The 19,461-nt window shown below is 42.8% G+C and overlaps 1 protein-coding gene across 1 annotated transcript in view; it reads right to left on the minus strand.

Moving 5' to 3' along the window:
* The window catches only part of ARSJ (arylsulfatase family member J), a 42,980-nt gene extending 36,142 nt beyond the window's left edge, over nucleotides 1–6,838 (minus strand). The window contains exon 1 of the mRNA XM_051619735.1: nucleotides 6,009–6,838. Coding sequence (XP_051475695.1) covers nucleotides 6,009–6,385 — 377 coding nt within the window. The 5' untranslated portion in view covers nucleotides 6,386–6,838. The remainder of the gene's footprint in view (nucleotides 1–6,008) is intronic.
* Between the last annotated feature and the right edge of the window lie 12,623 nt (nucleotides 6,839–19,461).

Below are 19,461 nucleotides of genomic sequence, written 5' to 3' on the forward strand. Positions count from 1 at the left end.
AAGGAGCCACAGATGAATACGAGCTGGAAGAGAAGCCATCCAGTTCAACCTTTTTCCCCAAGACAGATTCAACTACATTATGTCATTCCTGACATATTTGTCTTGTCTGTTCTTAATGACTGCAAAAGAAGAAACTCAGCAACTTCCCAAAGCCGGCTATTCCAGTGTTTCACAATGTTTAGCATTTAAAAGCTTTCCCTATTATCTAACCTGAAGTTTTTTCTCTACTCAGGAAAGCCCCTCATTTCTTGTACCATCCATCATGACACTGAAAACACATTAAGCCCTTTCTCCTTGCATAGCTCTTCAGATACTGAAGACTCATCACATGCCCCTTCTTATTTTTCTCTTCTTTAGACCAAACAACTCCATTACTTCTGATCTTTTCTCCACAGTTATCTTTCTGAGATATCTGATCACCCTTAGCTGGACACCATCCAATTATGCACATTGCTCTTGGCGAGCAATGCCCAAGTTTGGGCAGGAGTGCTTCAGCTGTAGAGCAGAAGGGCTGGCTCACATATCTAGTAGGCTCCCCTGTTTATACAAACTGGTATGATGTTTGCCTTTTTTGTAACAGTGTGACATTGTTGGCTTTATACTCAGCGCACGATTCACCCTAATTCCAGCTACTTTTCTAAAGAAATGCTGTCTAAGCAGTTGTTCACCATCCTTTGCTTGTGAAGTTATTCCTGCTTTCAGCAGAGCATTTATCACTCTTGACTTTAATTCTGCTTTTTTCAGATTATTTCTTTAATTTGTCAAGCTGATTTTCAATATCACTACAGTCCCTTAATGCTGGCAGTCCCAGCCATCTCAGTGGCATATGTAATCAGAAAATTTTATTTCATCATCCAGGTTTTTAATGGAAACACTGACCAGAATTAAACTCAGGACCAATGACTGCCAAGTCTCTTTACTTCAGAGCAGGTAAAGCATCAGACTGAATCCTTCATATTTTGACCACAAAACAGGAAATATATATAACAGAGTGCTACAGATGTCCCAGTATTTATTTTCTAGTATCATAAATTCTTCTGAAAAGGCATTATAACATCAGATTTCTCTGCACAACTACATTCCTCATCTTAAACCTACATATGCATGGTGTTGGTAGGTGGACGATGAGTGACAAGACCTTCCCCTTTTCCATCACAAGCAACCACAATGTCCTTTGGAGGAGGAATGGTGGGAGTGGGCTGCCAGAGGGACCAGAATCCCCAGTGGGTTGCTGCCAGGCTTTCCCTAGACAATGCAGGAAGCAGAGACCACCAATGCTGCTGTGACAGGACAGCAACAGTGCTGTGGAGGAGGCACAGCCACAGGAGGCAGGCCAAGAGAAGGCTCACCAAGAAGGCTGAACCCCCAGAACTCAGTATTTCTGACTGCTTGCACCTCAGCTGCACTGCTGTCAATTCATAGTAGTTGAACCTTCCACTATTCTATTTCTGGTTGTCAAATACCTCTTAGTTTGCTGTTGTCATTTTGAACAGGGATGCCTACAAGAGAATACATACTAACTAGCTATATGTAGTTATCTATATTTATAAATGTGTAATATTTCTATTATTAGATAGCAGATACAATTATTTATAATAAAATAACACTTTGATTATGCTTATTGATTTTACAGTCTATTTCTGTCTGCTTTGGATGAGCAAACTTCGTATTTCATTTTATCCCAGGGGTATTTTCCCAGACTTACAACATTTCTCAACATCTTTCATCTTCACATTCCATCCATCATGCAAAGCTCATTCTTCAGATTAGTGTAGAGTTTCCATGATTCACAAGCATTCCCTGTAAGAGGACATTCAGATTCCTTAGTGATCTGTAACCTTAGCTGTGCACTGGTTCCTACAAACAGAGATCCTACTCTTGGGTAGGTGAGGAACCATTCCTGTGGCCCAAAGGGATTCCAGTACACTTAATGGTCCTCAGGTTACAGGTCTGATGGTCAGCAGAAAACTGACAGCCTAAAGGAAGCAGTAAATGTCTGCTGCCTGCATAATGCCACCAAAAAAAAAAAAAAATTAAAAAAAAAATCACGCATTATGTTTAGATTCCTTCTTTTCTTATCAGTGAGCCTTATTTCTCAAGTTCCTTTGTTAAATTCAGTGCTGCTCCAGCAAATATAACTACACGGCACAATATCCTCTATAGAAATGGGTCTGCTTCCCCAACAGATGTTTATCTAAGCTTTTAGTCTTTTTGTCTCACCAGCTCAAAGGAATACTCCTTTTGGTCAGAGTATTTAAAAATTTCTTTAAAAACTCTGGGAAACCGTCCACAGAGTGACTACGTTTCATAAATTCTTCAGTTAAAAAGGAGATGACTTCATTATAACGGAAATTAACAAAGTATCTAAACAGGCAAGATGACATATCACCATAACAAACTGCTCTCGTATACTCTCTATGTCATCTTAATACACTTTCATACACATGCACACAGAAGACTTGACATGCAAATAGTCTTAAGACTTTCTTAGTACATTAAGTGATCAGTATTGTTCCATAAATCAAGATGTTCTTAAACCATACCACCAAACTGGCCTACAAGATTAGCTATCCAATGGAAAATCATCAAGGCTCTTAAGCACACAAACACAACAGCTAACTGGGTAAGTGCTTGGCCAGCCAAGTATCCTTTTGTGTTCTTAACCCCTTTTCCTTGGCAGGAGAACGTCAAGATTTGAAGTCTGAGCCACTATTTTTTTTGTACTTCTATGTAAATTAAAATAACATAAACAATAGAAAAGTGTTTATTTTTCACTTCTTTAATGGATGAGGTAAAAAGGAGTCTTTTTAGTTTAGCTGTGTTCGGTACCTCATTCATGTCTTTCTGTGTCTTAAGGATATTCCAGCATGGCTGATGGAGGCACACATGCAAATTTCTTCTCACCTAACTTAGTGCGGGTGTAAGATAGGTTTTGCCTCAGCACTAGCCTAAAGGTATCCTGAGCTATTCTGCTTCAATTGGTCAGTTTGTTTGAGGCCTATTAATGTCAAGGAGAAAACAACAATACTGTATCACTCAATACAGTTAGTTTGGAGGACAACTTATGCTCACTCACAGCCCTTGGGAGAAAAAAAAATAAGAAGCCAACAGTCTTTCTACAGTTTATCACAGGTCAATAACCTCTTGAGTATATGCAGGCCACTGCTCTGCTCAAACCAGCACGGAACAACACTAGGGATTCGTCTCCAAAACCCAGTGACGATGGAATTTTCAATCCAGCTGTGGGAGCTCAGGCAGGAACCGCAGAGGTCCCAGGAGCAGCAGAAGGCAGAGGAGACCCCCTGGCCCAGCGCTGCGGTCACTGCCGTGCAGCTGCGGGCTGAGCCGCTTCCCTTCCCTCACCTCCCTGCCCGGCCCCCGAGCAGCCAGCTGGGAGAGAACATCACACCTGGCACTCAGCCCACTGGCTCACACTTTTCTTCTTGGTTCCCAAAATTCAAGCTCAGCTGCAACCCCCTCCCCACACCCACAAATAAAGCCCAAAATAAAAAGCTGTGGGAGCCAGCCTTGCTATTAGCCTAAAAGCAACAGCTTTTGATGGAGTGAAGGGGGAAAGAGGTAACTTCCAAACTCCTTCACTGTGCTCCATCACTAGCACAGGACAGCTACCAACAGAAGGGTCTCTTTACTAGCACGAGCCTTGGAGGGACTGCCTGGAGACCCATGAAGAATTTGGAGCAGTTGAAGTCTCAGCCTGAAGTCAACTTCCACTTGGCAACGTGAGTCAGCGCTCCCTAATGAGTCTGGTTTGCACAAGTCCCTCTGTTGTTCATAGATCAATCAGGTAATGTTTGGAACATGTTAAACAAGGCATGTGTGCTGGGAGCATGGAGCATCCAGGTGATCCTTCAGCGGACCAGTGAGCTTTTAGCCTTCAACTAACACATTTTGGAATTCAAGAAATAACAGCACTTCTCCTGGATTAGAATAGTCCGAGTCCTGGCATTTTAACTAAGGTGCCCCTACTAAAAAGGCATTAAAGGTAGTTATCACTAGCATTTATCTTCAGCCAGAATGAATAATGGTATCCTCTGAATCTGACTTGTCAATGCTCTTCTCAAGCCTACTAAGCCCCCACCATTCCCTCCTTTATTTCTCAGTCATGTGAAGGAGTTCTTTCTGCTGATCTTTTCCCCAAAGTAGGACAACACGAAAAAAATGTTCTAAGGGTTTTAGATCAGGAGACTAAGAAAATAAAAATGAAGTATAAGCAAATTTCTTTTTTCCTAGAAAAGGTTCCAAAACCAAAGTAGGCAGATTTGCAGAGCCATTTCCGCCCGGTGAGCCAATGAGAAGAGCAGGGTTCCTCAGAACATGCCTGCCTTTTACTATTAGTATTTATTCATTCACAAACTGCTCCATATTAAACCAAGGATTAAAACAGCTGAACTGAGTTACTGCTATTCCTTACTTCATTTTAATTCTTTTTCATCTTCAGACAACCTCTGCGCTCTCCAAGAACCAGCACCCTGGTCGCCCTGGAACCCAGTCCTCCCATTTCTCCAGCAGCTTTGTGAGTCATTGTTGTGACATTCCCTTTGTAAAGCACTGGTTCCCAAACCACAGTCCTCAGAAAGCTGGCTGGCTACAGGCTGCTGGCACAGGTCCTTGCTTTCAACTGCTGCAGGGCTTTAAAGGCAACCAAGACACATTCAGCACTATCCTGATACACATTTTCCTGATGAGCTCTTAGTTTAGTTGCCACAGGGCAACTATCTTGTGAATAAGTGAGCAGGTGTCTCAAAATAATTTCCCTTCCAACACATGCTCCACATAAAGAAAAAAACGAAACCAAACCAAACAACAAAACAAGCAAAAAACAAAAGAAAACCACCAACCAAACACCAAACAACCTGCATAGGCTCTAGATAACGTGTCAGCTCTCTGTGCAAATATCTGTGGCCCAGCAATTAGTCTGGGAACTAGGCCGAGACCAGGAATTATCTCCAGCTCTACCATATGGAGATGCAAGACACCAGGCCAGTTGCTTGTTTTATTTAAACATATGCTTCTTTTACCAGCAGTATTAACAGTGCCTTGTTCCTGTTTATACTTCAGGAAAGGAGAAAATAAGCTGAGTAACTTTTTCCCTTTCATTTTGTTTTGCTCTTTTAAGAGTTCTCTGTTCCTGTCAAAGTGAGTTAAGCTAAACAGAAACAAGGTTTTGTTCCAGAGTAAATGTGTCCCTACTTGAAACTATTTGGAAACCATTCCTACAGTTCAAATGCATATCCCTTTAATCCTTATTAACCTGCACATGTAAGAAGGCATCTAGGGTGGATAGTTTGTTATTTACTTAACAGACCACAATAAAGCATCATTTACCAGAGAGGCAAAGTACACACCACCGACCTCCTGCTTTTACCGCTTTGATGAGGCACTTATTTTAGCAGCTGAAGTGAAAAGTTTGCAATCGAATTAAAGTTTGTAAAGTGGCAGTCGCGCCATGGCACGAGCAGTATCCTGAGGATGCAGAGGATCCTGAAAGAGTCGGGATTCCCGGCACTCATCCCCATGTGACACGCTCGGGAACGGGCTCATCCATTCAATATCGCTCCGTGATCCAACGCGCCGGCTGCGACCAGCCTGCCGGGGGAAACGTAACGCTTCCCGCTCCCTGTCAGGGACACATCCTGGAAGTCACTCTGGAACGGCACAGAAAATCAAAGCGGATCCCCTCCCCTAAGAGCAGAGTTACTTGACAACTGGCACGTATGTTAGTCATGCAGTACATGTACATGGAAGCACAGCACTCCGCAAGGGTAGCTCACAGCATTGAATCCTTATTGGCTCACAGAGCCGTGAGCTTTTATTTCCCTATTTCAAACATACTAGAAAGTCCTCGAAGTTTCTAAGTGAATCAGAAAGTCACCTCTCTGCCTACAGGATAAGACAGAGGTGTATCTAGCCAGGTTTGACCTGGGCTCTTTTCAACAGGGGCAGTGTTTAAGCTGGGGAGGTAAATGATGAAGTAGTAGTAAACTTACTTTCCAGTGATAAATTGGCTTCTGGATGGTGTGCACATAGGCTGAACATAATAGTTCTCCAGTTTAACCCCTTCAGCAGCTAGCTTGTCCAGAGTGGGCGTCCTGATCTCTGATCCGTGGTACCCTACGTCTCTGAATCCCTGATCGTCAGCCAGGATGAAGATGATGTGAGGCTGCGAGCTGGGGGCGCCGGCCCCCAGCTCCTCTCCCAGCTCGCTCCTCGTCGCCTCAGTCTCTCCGGGGCCGAGTCCAAGGCTGTCCCAGGACAAGTAGCCGTAAGCGAGGAGGCTGAGCAAGGAGAGGCCGGCCAGCACCCCCACGGCCAGCATCTTCCCCTTGCACAGGCGGTGAGGCCAGCTGCACCCACCGCGGGCCATTCACCTCGGCTGCAGCAAGCGCGGGACAGAAGAGAAAAATAAAAACAGTAACAAAAATTAAAAAAACTTCACACCAAAGCAACCAACCAACAAACCGAAGCAGTCTCTGAGGCGGGGACAGGGACCGTCAGGGGTCCCCCCGGGCGGGGGAACGGCGAGGAGCCCCTCTCATCGCAGCCACCACCACCTTCCACAACTTCAGCCGCTGCAGCGGGAGAGGCGCCGGGGGCCCCCCTGCCCGGGGCTGGAGCCGCTGCCGGTGCCGGCCGGGTGGGCAGGGCCCCGCCGGCGGTCACAGCATCCTCGTCCCGCCTCCGGTCCCGTCCCGGGGCCGGTGCCCATGGCGGGGGCCGAGTCGGGGCGCCCCGGCGGCACCGGGCGGGCCGGGTCGGGACCGGTCGGTAGGTGCCGGGCAGCCTCCCGTACGCGCCCCGAGCCCCTCGGCGCACACCGGCCAGCCGGGCACCCTCCGCCCGCCCCCTCCGGCGCTCCCGGGCCCCTGCCGGGCCGCTCCCGCCCCTCCCCGCCTCTCTCCGCCCTCTCCCGGCGCACGGCCCCGCCGGCGGGCAGGGGCACCGCGGCCCCGCTACCCCCTGCTCGCTCCCCCATCCCCCGCAAAGCCATCTCCTGCCCGCGCCTCCACCCTGGCAACTTCTTGTTTGCTTTCTTCCCTCCCCTCCCAGCCTCTTCTCCTCTCTCCTTCTTCCCCGCCAGCCCCGGTAGCAGCCCCCGCTGCTCCCCTCCTTTCGGAAGAGAAGCTCCCCCAGCTGCCAAGGGCAGCTCATTCCGCCAGTCCCACCTCTCCTTCCCAAAGCTAGGTTTGCCCACACACTCACACACCCCCTCCCCGAAATACTGTTCTAAGTGTTCCTGAAATGGCCACAAACATCTGGGAAGGTTGAATGGACCGGATTTGTTTTCAGCCACAAACCAGTCCTAAATCCCCAACGCTCCGGTTCTGGTACGGCTGTGGCAAACGCGAGGAACGCGCCCTTCCAAAGCACTATCATTTTTGAAAATCTGGGTTAAAGCATGAATCTGCTGCAGTTGTCAAGTATAACTTCACCCCAGTCCCGAAAGCAGAAACGTACATTTATGCACCATGAGGCTAAACTGAAGTAAATGCACAGGTCTGACCTGTCTAACATGAGTCATCACGACAGGAACAACTTTTACCCAAACGAGATTTTCTAAAGCATTAACTCTTCCACAGCCGATTGGACAAAATACACAGTGTGTGTACTAGCTGTGAAAAGTTAAGACACCCTAATTACCTTCAGTAACATTCTCTAATGCAAGGGGCTGGATTCTGCCAGCCTGGATGTCAGCACAAATGTAATTCAGTTAGTAGCAGCACTTGGTCTCCTTGTTCTGGAGAGAAAAAAATTCAAGTCATGTTGCCTTGAGGGAACTTTCAGTCGAATTTAACTGATTTTGTGCAACCTAATGTGAACAGAAAAGTCCCCACTGTAAAATTTCCACTGAAAAAGAGCTATTCAGAGAGAGCTAAGCCTTCTGCTGCTGTTTACAATGGTGCAGCAGGGAGAATGTGGAAGTAAAAATTGATTTAGGGATTTTAATGTGCTATTGAAGGGCTTGGCCATGCTGGAAAGTAATATTGATAAAATTACATCTGCGTTGTAAAAGTCACAAAGTTTACTCCTGAGGTAGAACATCTTTTTCTGAAATCAGCAGAACTTTACAGCACACTAACTCAAGTTCTTTTCCAAAAAAACCCAACTCAAACTCTCCAAAACCTTAAACTGAAGAAACCTTTACATTTTCATATACTGAATGATATTCCCTTTAAAATAATTATCTGATCATATTTTTTACTCCTGCTTTTCTCCCACGTTTATGAGATGGAAAGAATGTGTATAGAAACCTGAAACTATCAATGGCAAATTGGATTAATAATGCTATTTTGCCTTCAACCCATCTACTGCAAAATGGCAAACAAATATGATGTCCTTTTCATATAATCTGTCACAGTGCCATGGACCTAAACATTAAAGCATCACACTAAATCTCAGGTCAAATGTATTCATATTTTCTAGTAGTTAAATGTAGTTTTCATTCTTTTTGCATTGTGGGTTTTTTTGTTGTTTTAAAAAGTACCAAACACCAGCTATCACAGTACACATATGATACCCACAATTATCTGTAACTAACCATATATGATTTTGCTTATATAATCAACACATTTCCAACACATCCAAGATATTCAGCTTGGCAGAAGCCTGGCTAGAGGGCAGCTTCCCCGAGTAAGTGACCAGCATCACTGAGCAGAACTATAGAATCATCTAAAAGAGAGTTTAGAATTGTTTGAATAGTAGGGAAAAAAAAAATAATGTAATTACTCAGATGCAACCAAATTTACCTCCCTAAAGAGCAGAGCTGTTAGCAGACAGCAGGAGAATTTTCCAGAGCAGCCTTATGCCCCGTTAGCTTTACCAAACCCTGTTAGTCACCACCCAACTGTAAAGGAAAACATTTGAGGGCAATCTCTGTCAGACATCTATTAACTTGGCTTTCTTTCCTTATGGGCCTGACAAAGTTTATAAAGCTTCCTTTTTTTTTTTTCTTCTTTTTCACTTTTGCGGAAACAGAAGCAGGCTTATGCCAGCAAAATATTCTATTGACCTTCAGGTGAAGAGGTACTGGAAGATAACGTGCTGGAAGATAACATGCTATTAACATTTCACTTAAGAAAATACTTGTAGACACTGCGGAGTTGCAAGCATGGTTTCTACAGCCTGTTCAGGACGCTCAGTGAAAGGAAGGGAAGGGTTGGGAATGCTGGAGGAAGTGCTTTTCCCTCAGGGGGAAAAAAAACCCACAACGGAACCTTCATAGGCATTTAAACCCAAGGGGAGTGAATATATTAATTCAAATATACACTAGTTAAAATTGAATTTATTATACCATTAGGAAATTATTTATTTTTAATACTGTTATGGAGTCTCTGCATGTATTGACACCATAAACTGAACTCAATGAAACATGGGCAGAGAGGATGAGTGGGGTGAAGGCTCACCTCAGTTCTCTGCAGTCAAGGAAAGGGCTGTTAAATATGCCCTTTTCTAGTCATTTGAGATCAGGCTGACATCTAACCTTTCTGTTTCTGAGACATACATATTTGACACACATATATAAGCTCAAGAAGACAGTGGCTTTAGGAAGTTAAGTGCAGCTGAAAAATTAGAGGAGACTGCTCCTTCAAAGCCAAGCACAACAGAGAGCCAAAAGTCAGCACTAGCAAAAAGTCAACGCTAGCAAACAGTCAGCACTAGCATGCACAGCAAAGAAGTAGTCTGGTTGAAGGAGTTTCTGTCCCAAGCCCAGGTTCTGAGGCATGGCCCTGGGAGGTGTGACTCAGAGGGATGTCTCTCAGTCACAGTTCTGCTCATATTCCCTCCTTGCTACCAAGCAGCTTGCTGCTGGACTCATCAGGTTCAGAGAACACAGAATTTAAAGGGTTTTCGGTTGTTGTTTTTTTTTTGGAGGGGAAAAAAAACTGTTTTAAAATGAGACACACCTTGGAGGATGCAGATAAAAATGTTTTCCAAAAAGAAAGACACATGCTCTGTTTTCTCTTTCTGCCCCACCCAGCCCTGTCTGCCAGCCACTCTAGAAATGAAAGACTCCTGCAGAGGTTTGTGAGAAGATTGGCACATGGCTCCTGTAAGAGCAGCGTGTCCAGCTGGGAGATGCCATCTTCCATTCCTTGTGCCAGTGTACATCCTGAGAAAGAATCTTACTCTGAGCTCAAGAGAAGCAGGAATAATTATGGTAAATGAGCTCTGTAGGAAAAAAATAGACTCAAGTGCTAACACTCCTGTGCTATCATTTTAACTTTCTTCTAAAACTTAGTTCTGTCATAGAAAGACAATTCTTATTGGTTGGAGACCATGTTTCTTCTTACCTTCCAGTCAAAGCTGTCAATAAGAAGAAAGGTTGCAATCCAGGAAGTGCATTCCAGTGCTCTTCAAGGTTATGCCTGAGGCCAGAAATCTTTGTCTGCTTCAGGAACAGCTTTTTGCACTGTTATTTTTAGCTTGATAGCTACAACTATAGTAAGAGCAAAACCAGCTTTGGCCTCCACACAGAATCCAAATTCTTCCTGTTTCCAAGAGCAGGAAACGGTAACCAGGAATTTCCTTTCACCCCGGTTTATTTTTCACACCCCTGCCTGTCCTCAGTGCACCTCCCTAGCAGGGACAGGAAAAAGCAGGATTTCACTGCATTCTGCTTCCCAGGTGGATGCTGTGCTTTTGCCAGGCACTCATCACCAAAAACAGAGTATTAGAAACATGAATAAAAACCCGATGAGTCATGGCACTTACATCATTCCCTCTGCCTTCACTGGTGGACCCTGGTAATTAGTTTACAGATGTGCTACTTGTGAATTATCAGATTCTACCCATGGCTTACTCCCTGGTTTATGATGACATAGCCAGCACTTTGCTGTTAAAATTATTCTATATTTAACACAGATTTTCCTCAATTCCCTGCCATATTTCATAGGCAAAGGTCCAGATTCTGATCTCAGCTGCCTGCAGTGATGTAAATGTGCAGTCACTCAACTGATGCTGATAAAGTTACTCTGGAAATTTCAGACTTGACCTTAGATACACCACTCATGTCCATCCCCATAATGACTGAAACAGTAACACTTTTGAGCTGGTGGTTGCATTCCTGGAGAACCCCCTCATTGCCCAGTTACACAAAGTTAATGATCCCAAATGAAACAGAAAGAAGTCTACAGATTTGTATAGTCCTGCTTCTGGAAACAGCAATGGGATTATGTGCTGCCTGTGCTTTTAAGGAAAAGGGAATGTTTTAGTAGCAGATGCCAGGGAAAAGTCCCTACTGAAAAAAGAGTCACACGGTTCTCAATCACATTAGTGATGATATAACCCCTCACAAGATGAAGTATCTCTGATACTCATCAACATGCCTTAATCCACAGGAAGCATCCTTGGCCAGAGAGACCCTTTGCCTGACCACTAACACAAGCACTGCCCTGCTGGGCTCCTGCAGCAATGCTAGTTCTCTTCTCCTTTGGTTTTGGTGTTTTTTTTTTTTTCTTTTAGTGCTACAGTCTGGATATCAGTGAGTAATGGATGTGGACATTTTTCTGGCTTTACTGAGTTTCTGAAGAGCCAGGTAATCTGACTGTTACAGTGTGCATTCAGAGGCTGCCACAACCAGCAGCAAGTTACTGCTCTGCAGCTTTGGCACGCGCTCATTAAAATTGCTTTCTCAGAGAGCAGCTATAATCTCAAACAAGGTTTCCTTGCCACATACACTACAGAAGGAACAGTGTCATTTGTTCCTAGATCACGGGGTTTTACACACAAGGCCATCAGTCTTGTTTAAAACTTAATATTAATGCAGTTTAAAAGGCCAGAGCAGGAGAACAGGGTGTAACCTTGTAATGCAACATAAATCTAGAAAATTTAATCAGGATGGGTCTTCTCAGACCCAAACTCAAGTTTTATAGTGGAAGAGAAATCTTTCTCTTTATAAAAAAAAACCAAAACCCAACATTTCTGGTTTATGAGAGATAATACCACAGCTTGCTTCAAGTGTTTTACCAACTGCCTGTCATTCACAGAACAGTGCTGTTGGTTTTTTTCCAGACAAAAGCTTGGGCAAAGGGGCACAAGTGTAGCAAAATATAATTCAAAGCATTGCTTTTGGCCTCCTGAAGTATTTGATTTCAAGGTTATGGGTGCACAGCTGCAACAAAGCTGTCCTTTTCTAATGCAAGCTTCTAGGGGGAGGGATGCTTTTAACTTGGAGTAGTGCATGGTCTTCAGAAGGAAGAATGCTAAGGAAGTGTTTGTAAGGCTCAGGATGTTTTAAATAGTTGTTAAACACTAGAAATGGCATTTGGATGACTCACTGCTGTACCAGATACAAGCTTCAGGTCATGCATATATAACTTCACACATTGTAATGTCAGAGATTACTTTGGTAATAAGTTTTAATTATACCTTATGATGATTAGCAATTAAACCAAATCTAAATAAATTTTCAGAGGGTCCCATAGTTCAACCAGCTGTGCCTGTCCAAAAGGGAGGTCACACACCGATACGTTTGCATACACTTATAAGTGCTTCCTATAGTACCTATCCTGTCCTCACCTGGAGGGCAATGGGAATTATTTTTCACAGATATGTCTATCACAGCCTTCATTCTTTGTTCCCATAGTCTAATGTTACACTTCTGTCAGTGGTTGTTCTTAGTTCTTTTGAAAATACAGCAAATAATGGTTTTAGCCTTTCAGATGTGTTTAAAAAATGGTGACAAATATTATGCTTTGATATATATAGTTTTGTCCTGCCCCAAAGTGTCTGAGCAGTTGCTGGCCTCTTAGGAATCTACACAATTTTCAGGCTATGTGACTACCTGAACTCCTATTAAAGAAGATTTTGTCTTCAGAGCCTCTAGAAACTTCCCTTCTCTTGCTTAGTTGCTTGCTATGAGTAATGGCTGCATGTGCCTTTTTTGATGCAGGCACTTTTTTTCTAGGATCTAGGATGAAATCCCTAGTTTTCCAAAATTAACACAGCAGCTACACAGGTATCACAGGTGACATTTAACCATTTTTACATTGATTCAGATCCATGCCTGGAAACCTTTTTTTTTTAAAAAAAATAACCCTTGCAACACTAAAGTCACTTAAGGTGTTCAGCAGAATTAGTGTCAATTTTGTCTTACAGACCGTCAGGTAAAGGGATAACTAATTTGGCAGAAAACAAGTTGTGGGAAATGGTTCTTCTTCTTCCCCACGTAAGTCAAAACAAAAGCCCCCTGGCATCAGCTTGCGACACAAGTGTTGCTTAGGAACCAAAAGGTAACACAGAATAAGAATGCATTCATCAAATTATACTGCAAAAGTATAATTTGGACAGAATGAAATTCACAGTAACACTGTATCCTGCAGAAACATAAAATCTCTAGGCAGCAGCCTGTTCTGAACACTAGGACAATCAAAAACTGCTGACTAAGTTCAATTAGTAATTGAACAGCATAAAATGTGACCTCTTGGATTCTACAGAGGGCAATAAGTTCCAGCTGAAATGCTGTATAAGAGCATGTCATGCAAATTAGAGCCTTAAGGCACTATAACAGTGTAAGTAATAACAATCAGCTTAAATTTTGCAGGTAGGGGGTTGCTATCACTTGCTCTGGAAATTCATGAGCATTCTGAAACTTAGCAATAGCTCCATACACTAAATAGGATTTCAGCTGGGCCTGGATGAATGCCAGAATTTATGAAAACATACCATCGCCTACTTTCCCAAACTGAAAATGCAATAAATTAGACATTTTCTGAGAACCCTTTCTAGTGTTCTGCTTTGGTAACATCACACATATCGCTGCTTGGATTAATTAGCTACAAGCCCAGTGCCATCCCAGGCTCCTGGCTGAAGCCCCACTGATTCTCTCTTCCAAATGGTGCTATACCTCCCCTCTCCAAATTCCTGCCAAGCATGTTTAATGGCTCGCATCGAGCTGTCTTTTCAATTACACACAAGCCTTTTTGAAACATCTCCACAAGTAACCAACTGCTGTGGGGAAAGAGGAAACTTACATCCTATTTCAGGAAGATCACGGAAAGAAAGCTTTCCTTTACTATAAAAACAAACTTGAGCCTCTTCACCATGGTGTTATCTTGCCTTCTAACCTCAGCACAGATCAGTTCTTACCTATTCTCATTCCTTCATCCTCTTTCCAAGCAGGCAGCATTGTGCTAGACTAATTTATACACTGGCCAGCTCCTGTGAGAGGACTTCAGACAGACACAGTTCTGCAATAAAATCAAGTTGCTCTCCCTGGTGGGTTAGCGTTTCCTCCACCACAGATAGGGAGTAATTGAAACAAAAACCTCCTGTCTCCTTGCTTCCCCATTTGGGATGAATTACCCAGGCAGATCCTTCACTGCCAGCTCTGCACTACTGACAGTATCATTAAGCTCAACTCCACCAGGGACAAATCTTTTTATACCCTGAACAGTAATACTTTTATGCTGCCTAATGAGTTTTGCGGTGTTGCACATTACGAAGGGAAGCAAATACCCACCCAGTGCAGAAAAACTAATGGGCAGAGCATTCAAAGCACACACTGTTAAAAGTCTGTATGTGTTTCTATAGAGCAACCATTTCCTTCTCTTTTAGAAGTGTTCACAAGGTAGAACAGGCATCTCCTATTTCTTTGCAATTTCCTTAGTGTTCACAATAAATATTTCAAGTTCACGACTCCTAGCTTGTGTCACAGGCTGCAGATGAGTGGAAATTTTCTGCAAGTATCCCCGTGTGAGCAGATGTAGGTATACTGACAACCTCAGGTAGCTTCCCAAAGGCAGTCTCAGAAAAAAAAAAATAAAATTAATTTGCAGTGTGCAACTAAAGACAGGCTATTGCACACTGCCTACAGATAAGGGGAACACATTTTGACTAAGGAATAGTTGATGAATCTAGTCCAGAAAGAGCCTAAAGTGAACTCACAGAATCACAGATTGGTACGGGTTGCAAGGGACCTCTGGACATCATCTAGTCCAACCCCCCTGCTAGAGCAGGACCATCTAGAGCAGATCACACAGGAACACATCCAGGCAGGTTTTGAATGTCTCCAGGGATGGAGGCTCCAAAACCTGCCTAGGCAGCCTGTTCCAGTGCCCTGTTACCTTCAGAGTAAAGAATTAGTTTGTCATACTCAGATTTAACCTCCTGTGTACCTGTTTGTGACCACTGTCCTTTGTTCTGTCACTGGAAACCACTGAGAAGGGTCTGGTCCCATCCTCCTGACACCTCCTTTAGATAAAAGCACTGAGGAGATTCCCCTTCCATTGAAGTCTGTGGAAATGGTCCTCTTTCAGGTAAGCAAGGGCTGAAGCCCTTGGAATGACGCAAGGCACAGGAGCATCATGATTCCACAGTTATGAAAACAATTGTCACAGCTCAGAGGGGATTTTACCTTTCCTCCCCGCCCCCCCCCCCCATTCCCCAGTGACAGGCCTTATAAATGCTATGAAATAGAAACTCTCACCACATGTAACAGAGGAAAAGGAAGAGGAAAAACCTTGAGAAACTGTCATTTCCTCAACTGAGTCTCAGCAGTTTCTGTATCAATTATTAGCTGACCATAAATATTAATTGAATGCATACTTGCCCCAGGATGTATTTTGATTGTACTAGCAGAATGCCTGATGAAAACTAGTTCTTAAAATTATTATTTAGATGCTCAAACTCATCTGTAAAAAACATGGTCTGCATACAGGCAAAACGCAGAAGTTGCTCACTGAAAAGCAAAAAGGTCCATGTTTGTTTAATACACAGCCTTAAAGGTTGACTGGGCAACTGTATAAATGTATATATATGTATAAATGTATATAAATGTGTAAACTGGAAACACAATAGTTTATTATGACAGAAAACTGGAGCCAAAAACCTAGGAGGTGTCTTTAGAACGGCCCTGCTGACCAACTCCTGTTTCTCTCTTGTCTAGTTTTAACCATACTGATGAAGGCATTTGGTTAAACTCCTTGGTTTACAGTAAACCAGACTAATCTCATGGTTAGAGCAGAGCTCTCACCATTATTGACAACAAATATCAAATCCTCAGTTCTGTTCTTAGATGGCTCATTTCAATTACACCCAACAAACACCCTATGCTCGCAGGCCCTAATTCCACGGACACAGTGTCGTGGGTATGCTTGGTGGCACGAAACAGGAAACTTGCTTCCTTTCCATATTTTATGACTAATACTGTGGAGGCATTATCTCTCAAGTGGAAGGTATTGTGCTGCTCAGGCTTTGATCTGGAGCCTTGATCCAAGTCTACTGTTTCCAATATCCAGTGTAATACTCAGAAAAGGAGTCCCTTGGGTAAAATTCAGGGGGTAAAAAGATTTAAGTGCATAAGGTTGGATCTAATTCATAGTAACAAGTAATACATTGTCAGTGGAGACCCTTATATCACTTAACATATACTTGCTGATGGTTTGCATGTGTAACTCCTAGGATTTCCAAACTATAAGACTTCACCTGTTGGTTGCCAATGGTTTCCACAGATTGTTGAACCACAGAATTCCAATATATCACACAGAGAGAGATGTCTGCTTGGGGATACACAAGAAAATTCAGTCGCAGTTAGCTGCAGCTGGGACTGTTAAAATGGATTAAACTCCCCATGAGGTCACTTACAGCCAAAGTTAAAATGACCTTAATTTGATTTAGATTGCTCCAAGACTGTTTAGATGTATACAGACATTTGAAAACTGCCAAGATACCTTTGTGTAACTCATTTCTAATTGTTCACACTATTGTTTGCCCGTCTCTGCTTTTCCTCCTATGCAGTCAGTTAACATCATTCAAATAGATTATGCTGGCCTGGCGAGCTGGACTAGCAGGAAAACAATTATAGGTAGTATTTTTTAATTAGAACTGACAGGACTCCAAAAATTTTCTTCCATAAATGCTCTTTGGATAATTTCTACACTTTGTAAAGAGCAGTCAGTCACCAAGTAGGGTCCTGGAACCTTGTAATTTGCTTAACACAATCAAGAAATGCAAATCCAAAGAAGCTGACAAAGGTTTTAGGCTGGAAGGGACATCTAAAGGTTTTGTCTGCTAATAGCATAAAACTGAGATTCCGAAGTGTTTTCTCCTACATTGTTCATCTGGGTCCCATCCAATGGGACCTTATGCCTTATGACTAGTTTTGTCCCAATGCAGAGGGTTAAGCAGTCAGAATGCGCATTTTTGGGGACAGCTTCCCCCCTCACCCACCCAATTTATGACTGGATGAATCTACTTTCCCAGTGGGATTTCACTGAGACTGAGGCTATTCCACTGACTTTCATAGCAGTCAGGGCTGTCTCATGGATCCAGATTATTGTGCATTTTGGAGAACCCAGTGAGGTCATTACAACAGATTTAAGAAAACCAAATATGTTCTATATTTATGATCTTTTTTCCACATTTTGCATTTTCAGTGTTGTTATTTAATGATTTTTTTGCCAGCTGTTCACCCATAAGAAGGGCGAACTGTACAACCAGTTTCAAACCATAGATGGTTTTGTAATCATACAGAGTTAAGAGCAGCAGCTAAGGACAGTAGCACTTAATAAAACTTAACTAGTTAAAGTAAAACTGGCACCAGTATTTTCTCTGTTAATATGATTAGCCCTTTGGAAATTACTGCATGACATATTGTGCTTCAAGCAATCTGTCTCCCTTTTTGTTATTGCACTGATCACAGAGATGTGCTTAAGGACATATTTAATAGTTTTAGAAATTCTTCAGGAAGAAAATGTAACTGAACACTGATGCAAATTGCTGTAATACCATGTACTGAACTGATTTTAGTGTATGTATGAATACTGCTGTTTCTATGGTAATTGAGCACCAGTTTTTGGATATGAAAACTCAATTCACACGGGCAAACCCCAAGCACAAATGCACACACACACTTGCTGAACGCTTTTGGAATCCATTCAGGATGATTTCTTTTCCAACAGTAAATTTCCTACACATGTAACATTGACTAAACACTGAGCACTATGTGCAACACTTTACAGGCTGAACTACACCCTGGGAAGTTTTTTATGCCAAGATAAAAGAACGTCAGCCAAAAGGTAAAATTGGGGGAAAAATCCCCACCCACATTCCTGCGTTTCAGCCCTGATAGTTGTCTTTGTAGAGCTGGGGAAATAAAACAAGCATGCATATAAACAACTGCTTATTAGGAACAAACAAGCAATTTGGAGTGAGAAGCTAGGAAATCCACTTAAGCAAGGCCTAAGAGAAATCATCAGAACACAGCTAACAACAGTCGTGCTTTCTGATGCTCTCTCTAGAGTGACAAAAACCTGTTGATAAGTACAGCTACCTACAACAGAGGTGTGATTTTTGCTGCTATATTTTTTGACTGAACTGTGCAATGTCAAATGGTGGGAATGCACTAGAGGGTTCTAGCATACGCAGAATGCTTAAAACCCAGTTTTAAGAAAAAAACACAAGGTTTTCTTTACAGTAATAGTGGAAGAAAAGCTCCACAAGAGGATATAAAAACAGGTAAGCTTGAAGCTGGCTCCTTACAGTACTTCAGCAATTTGATTTTGGTTTTGCATTCCTCAAACAGCAGCACTGTTCTACATCCAAACCATGCATTCTGTGCTTTATGACTGAGGCACATCACAGACCTCTTACCTAGCATGACCAACTAATTATTTGGGAATTACTGTGGTAACGTGAGCAGAATTTACTTTATTGCCTCAGCATATCTGAGCTAGTAAACATAGCACGAGTACACCTAATTCTGTGGATACAAACAACTTTATAGTCATCATTAACACAGGTTGTAAATACAATTCTGTAGAAATCCTTATAGGCATGGAAGAAACCCATGGCATCTTATATGGAATACCATACACAGATTATCAGTGTACTGCCTACAAAGGGGGAAGAGGAAACACAGAAACACTGATGCAATCAGAAAACACCATTCTGACGTGCAGAAATGTAGCAAGTTCATGTAAATTCAATACATACGTAACCCTGGGGGAAGTCTGTCAGCATAGTAAGGATTTTCACAATGTAGGAGTGCTGCCTCAAGGCACTTGGAAACACTGGGAATTTGGAAGCACAGTCTCCTTACTGGCTCCTAAGAGTACCTGGGAGTGTAATGAAATGGAAGCTGCGTTCTGCACCATCTCCTTTACCACATGCTGACTGTGACCCTGATCCTGCAAATGCCTGAATTCATGCTGAAAATTTCTATAATAAACAGTCCCACTACTCGTGTGAGGCAAGTAAAACACGTATGCAAGTTTTGGCAGAAGTGGAAATCTCTTTAGGGTTACCATCAAACTGCTGATGGGTTAGAAACTGGACAGGTCCTTTGACATTCTGCAACACAGAAGAGCATGAGGTAAAAACAAATCGCAGAATCTTTATCTGAATCACCAAATTTAACACCAGCCACGATGCCTGCACTAAGCGATAAAGGTCTCTCAGAAAAAAAGTTTCATAGAGAGGGAAGCACGTCATTGGAGAAAAGAT

This window comes from Apus apus, chromosome 4, assembly GCF_020740795.1.
Source record: "Apus apus isolate bApuApu2 chromosome 4, bApuApu2.pri.cur, whole genome shotgun sequence".
NCBI lineage: Eukaryota > Metazoa > Chordata > Aves > Apodiformes > Apodidae > Apus > Apus apus.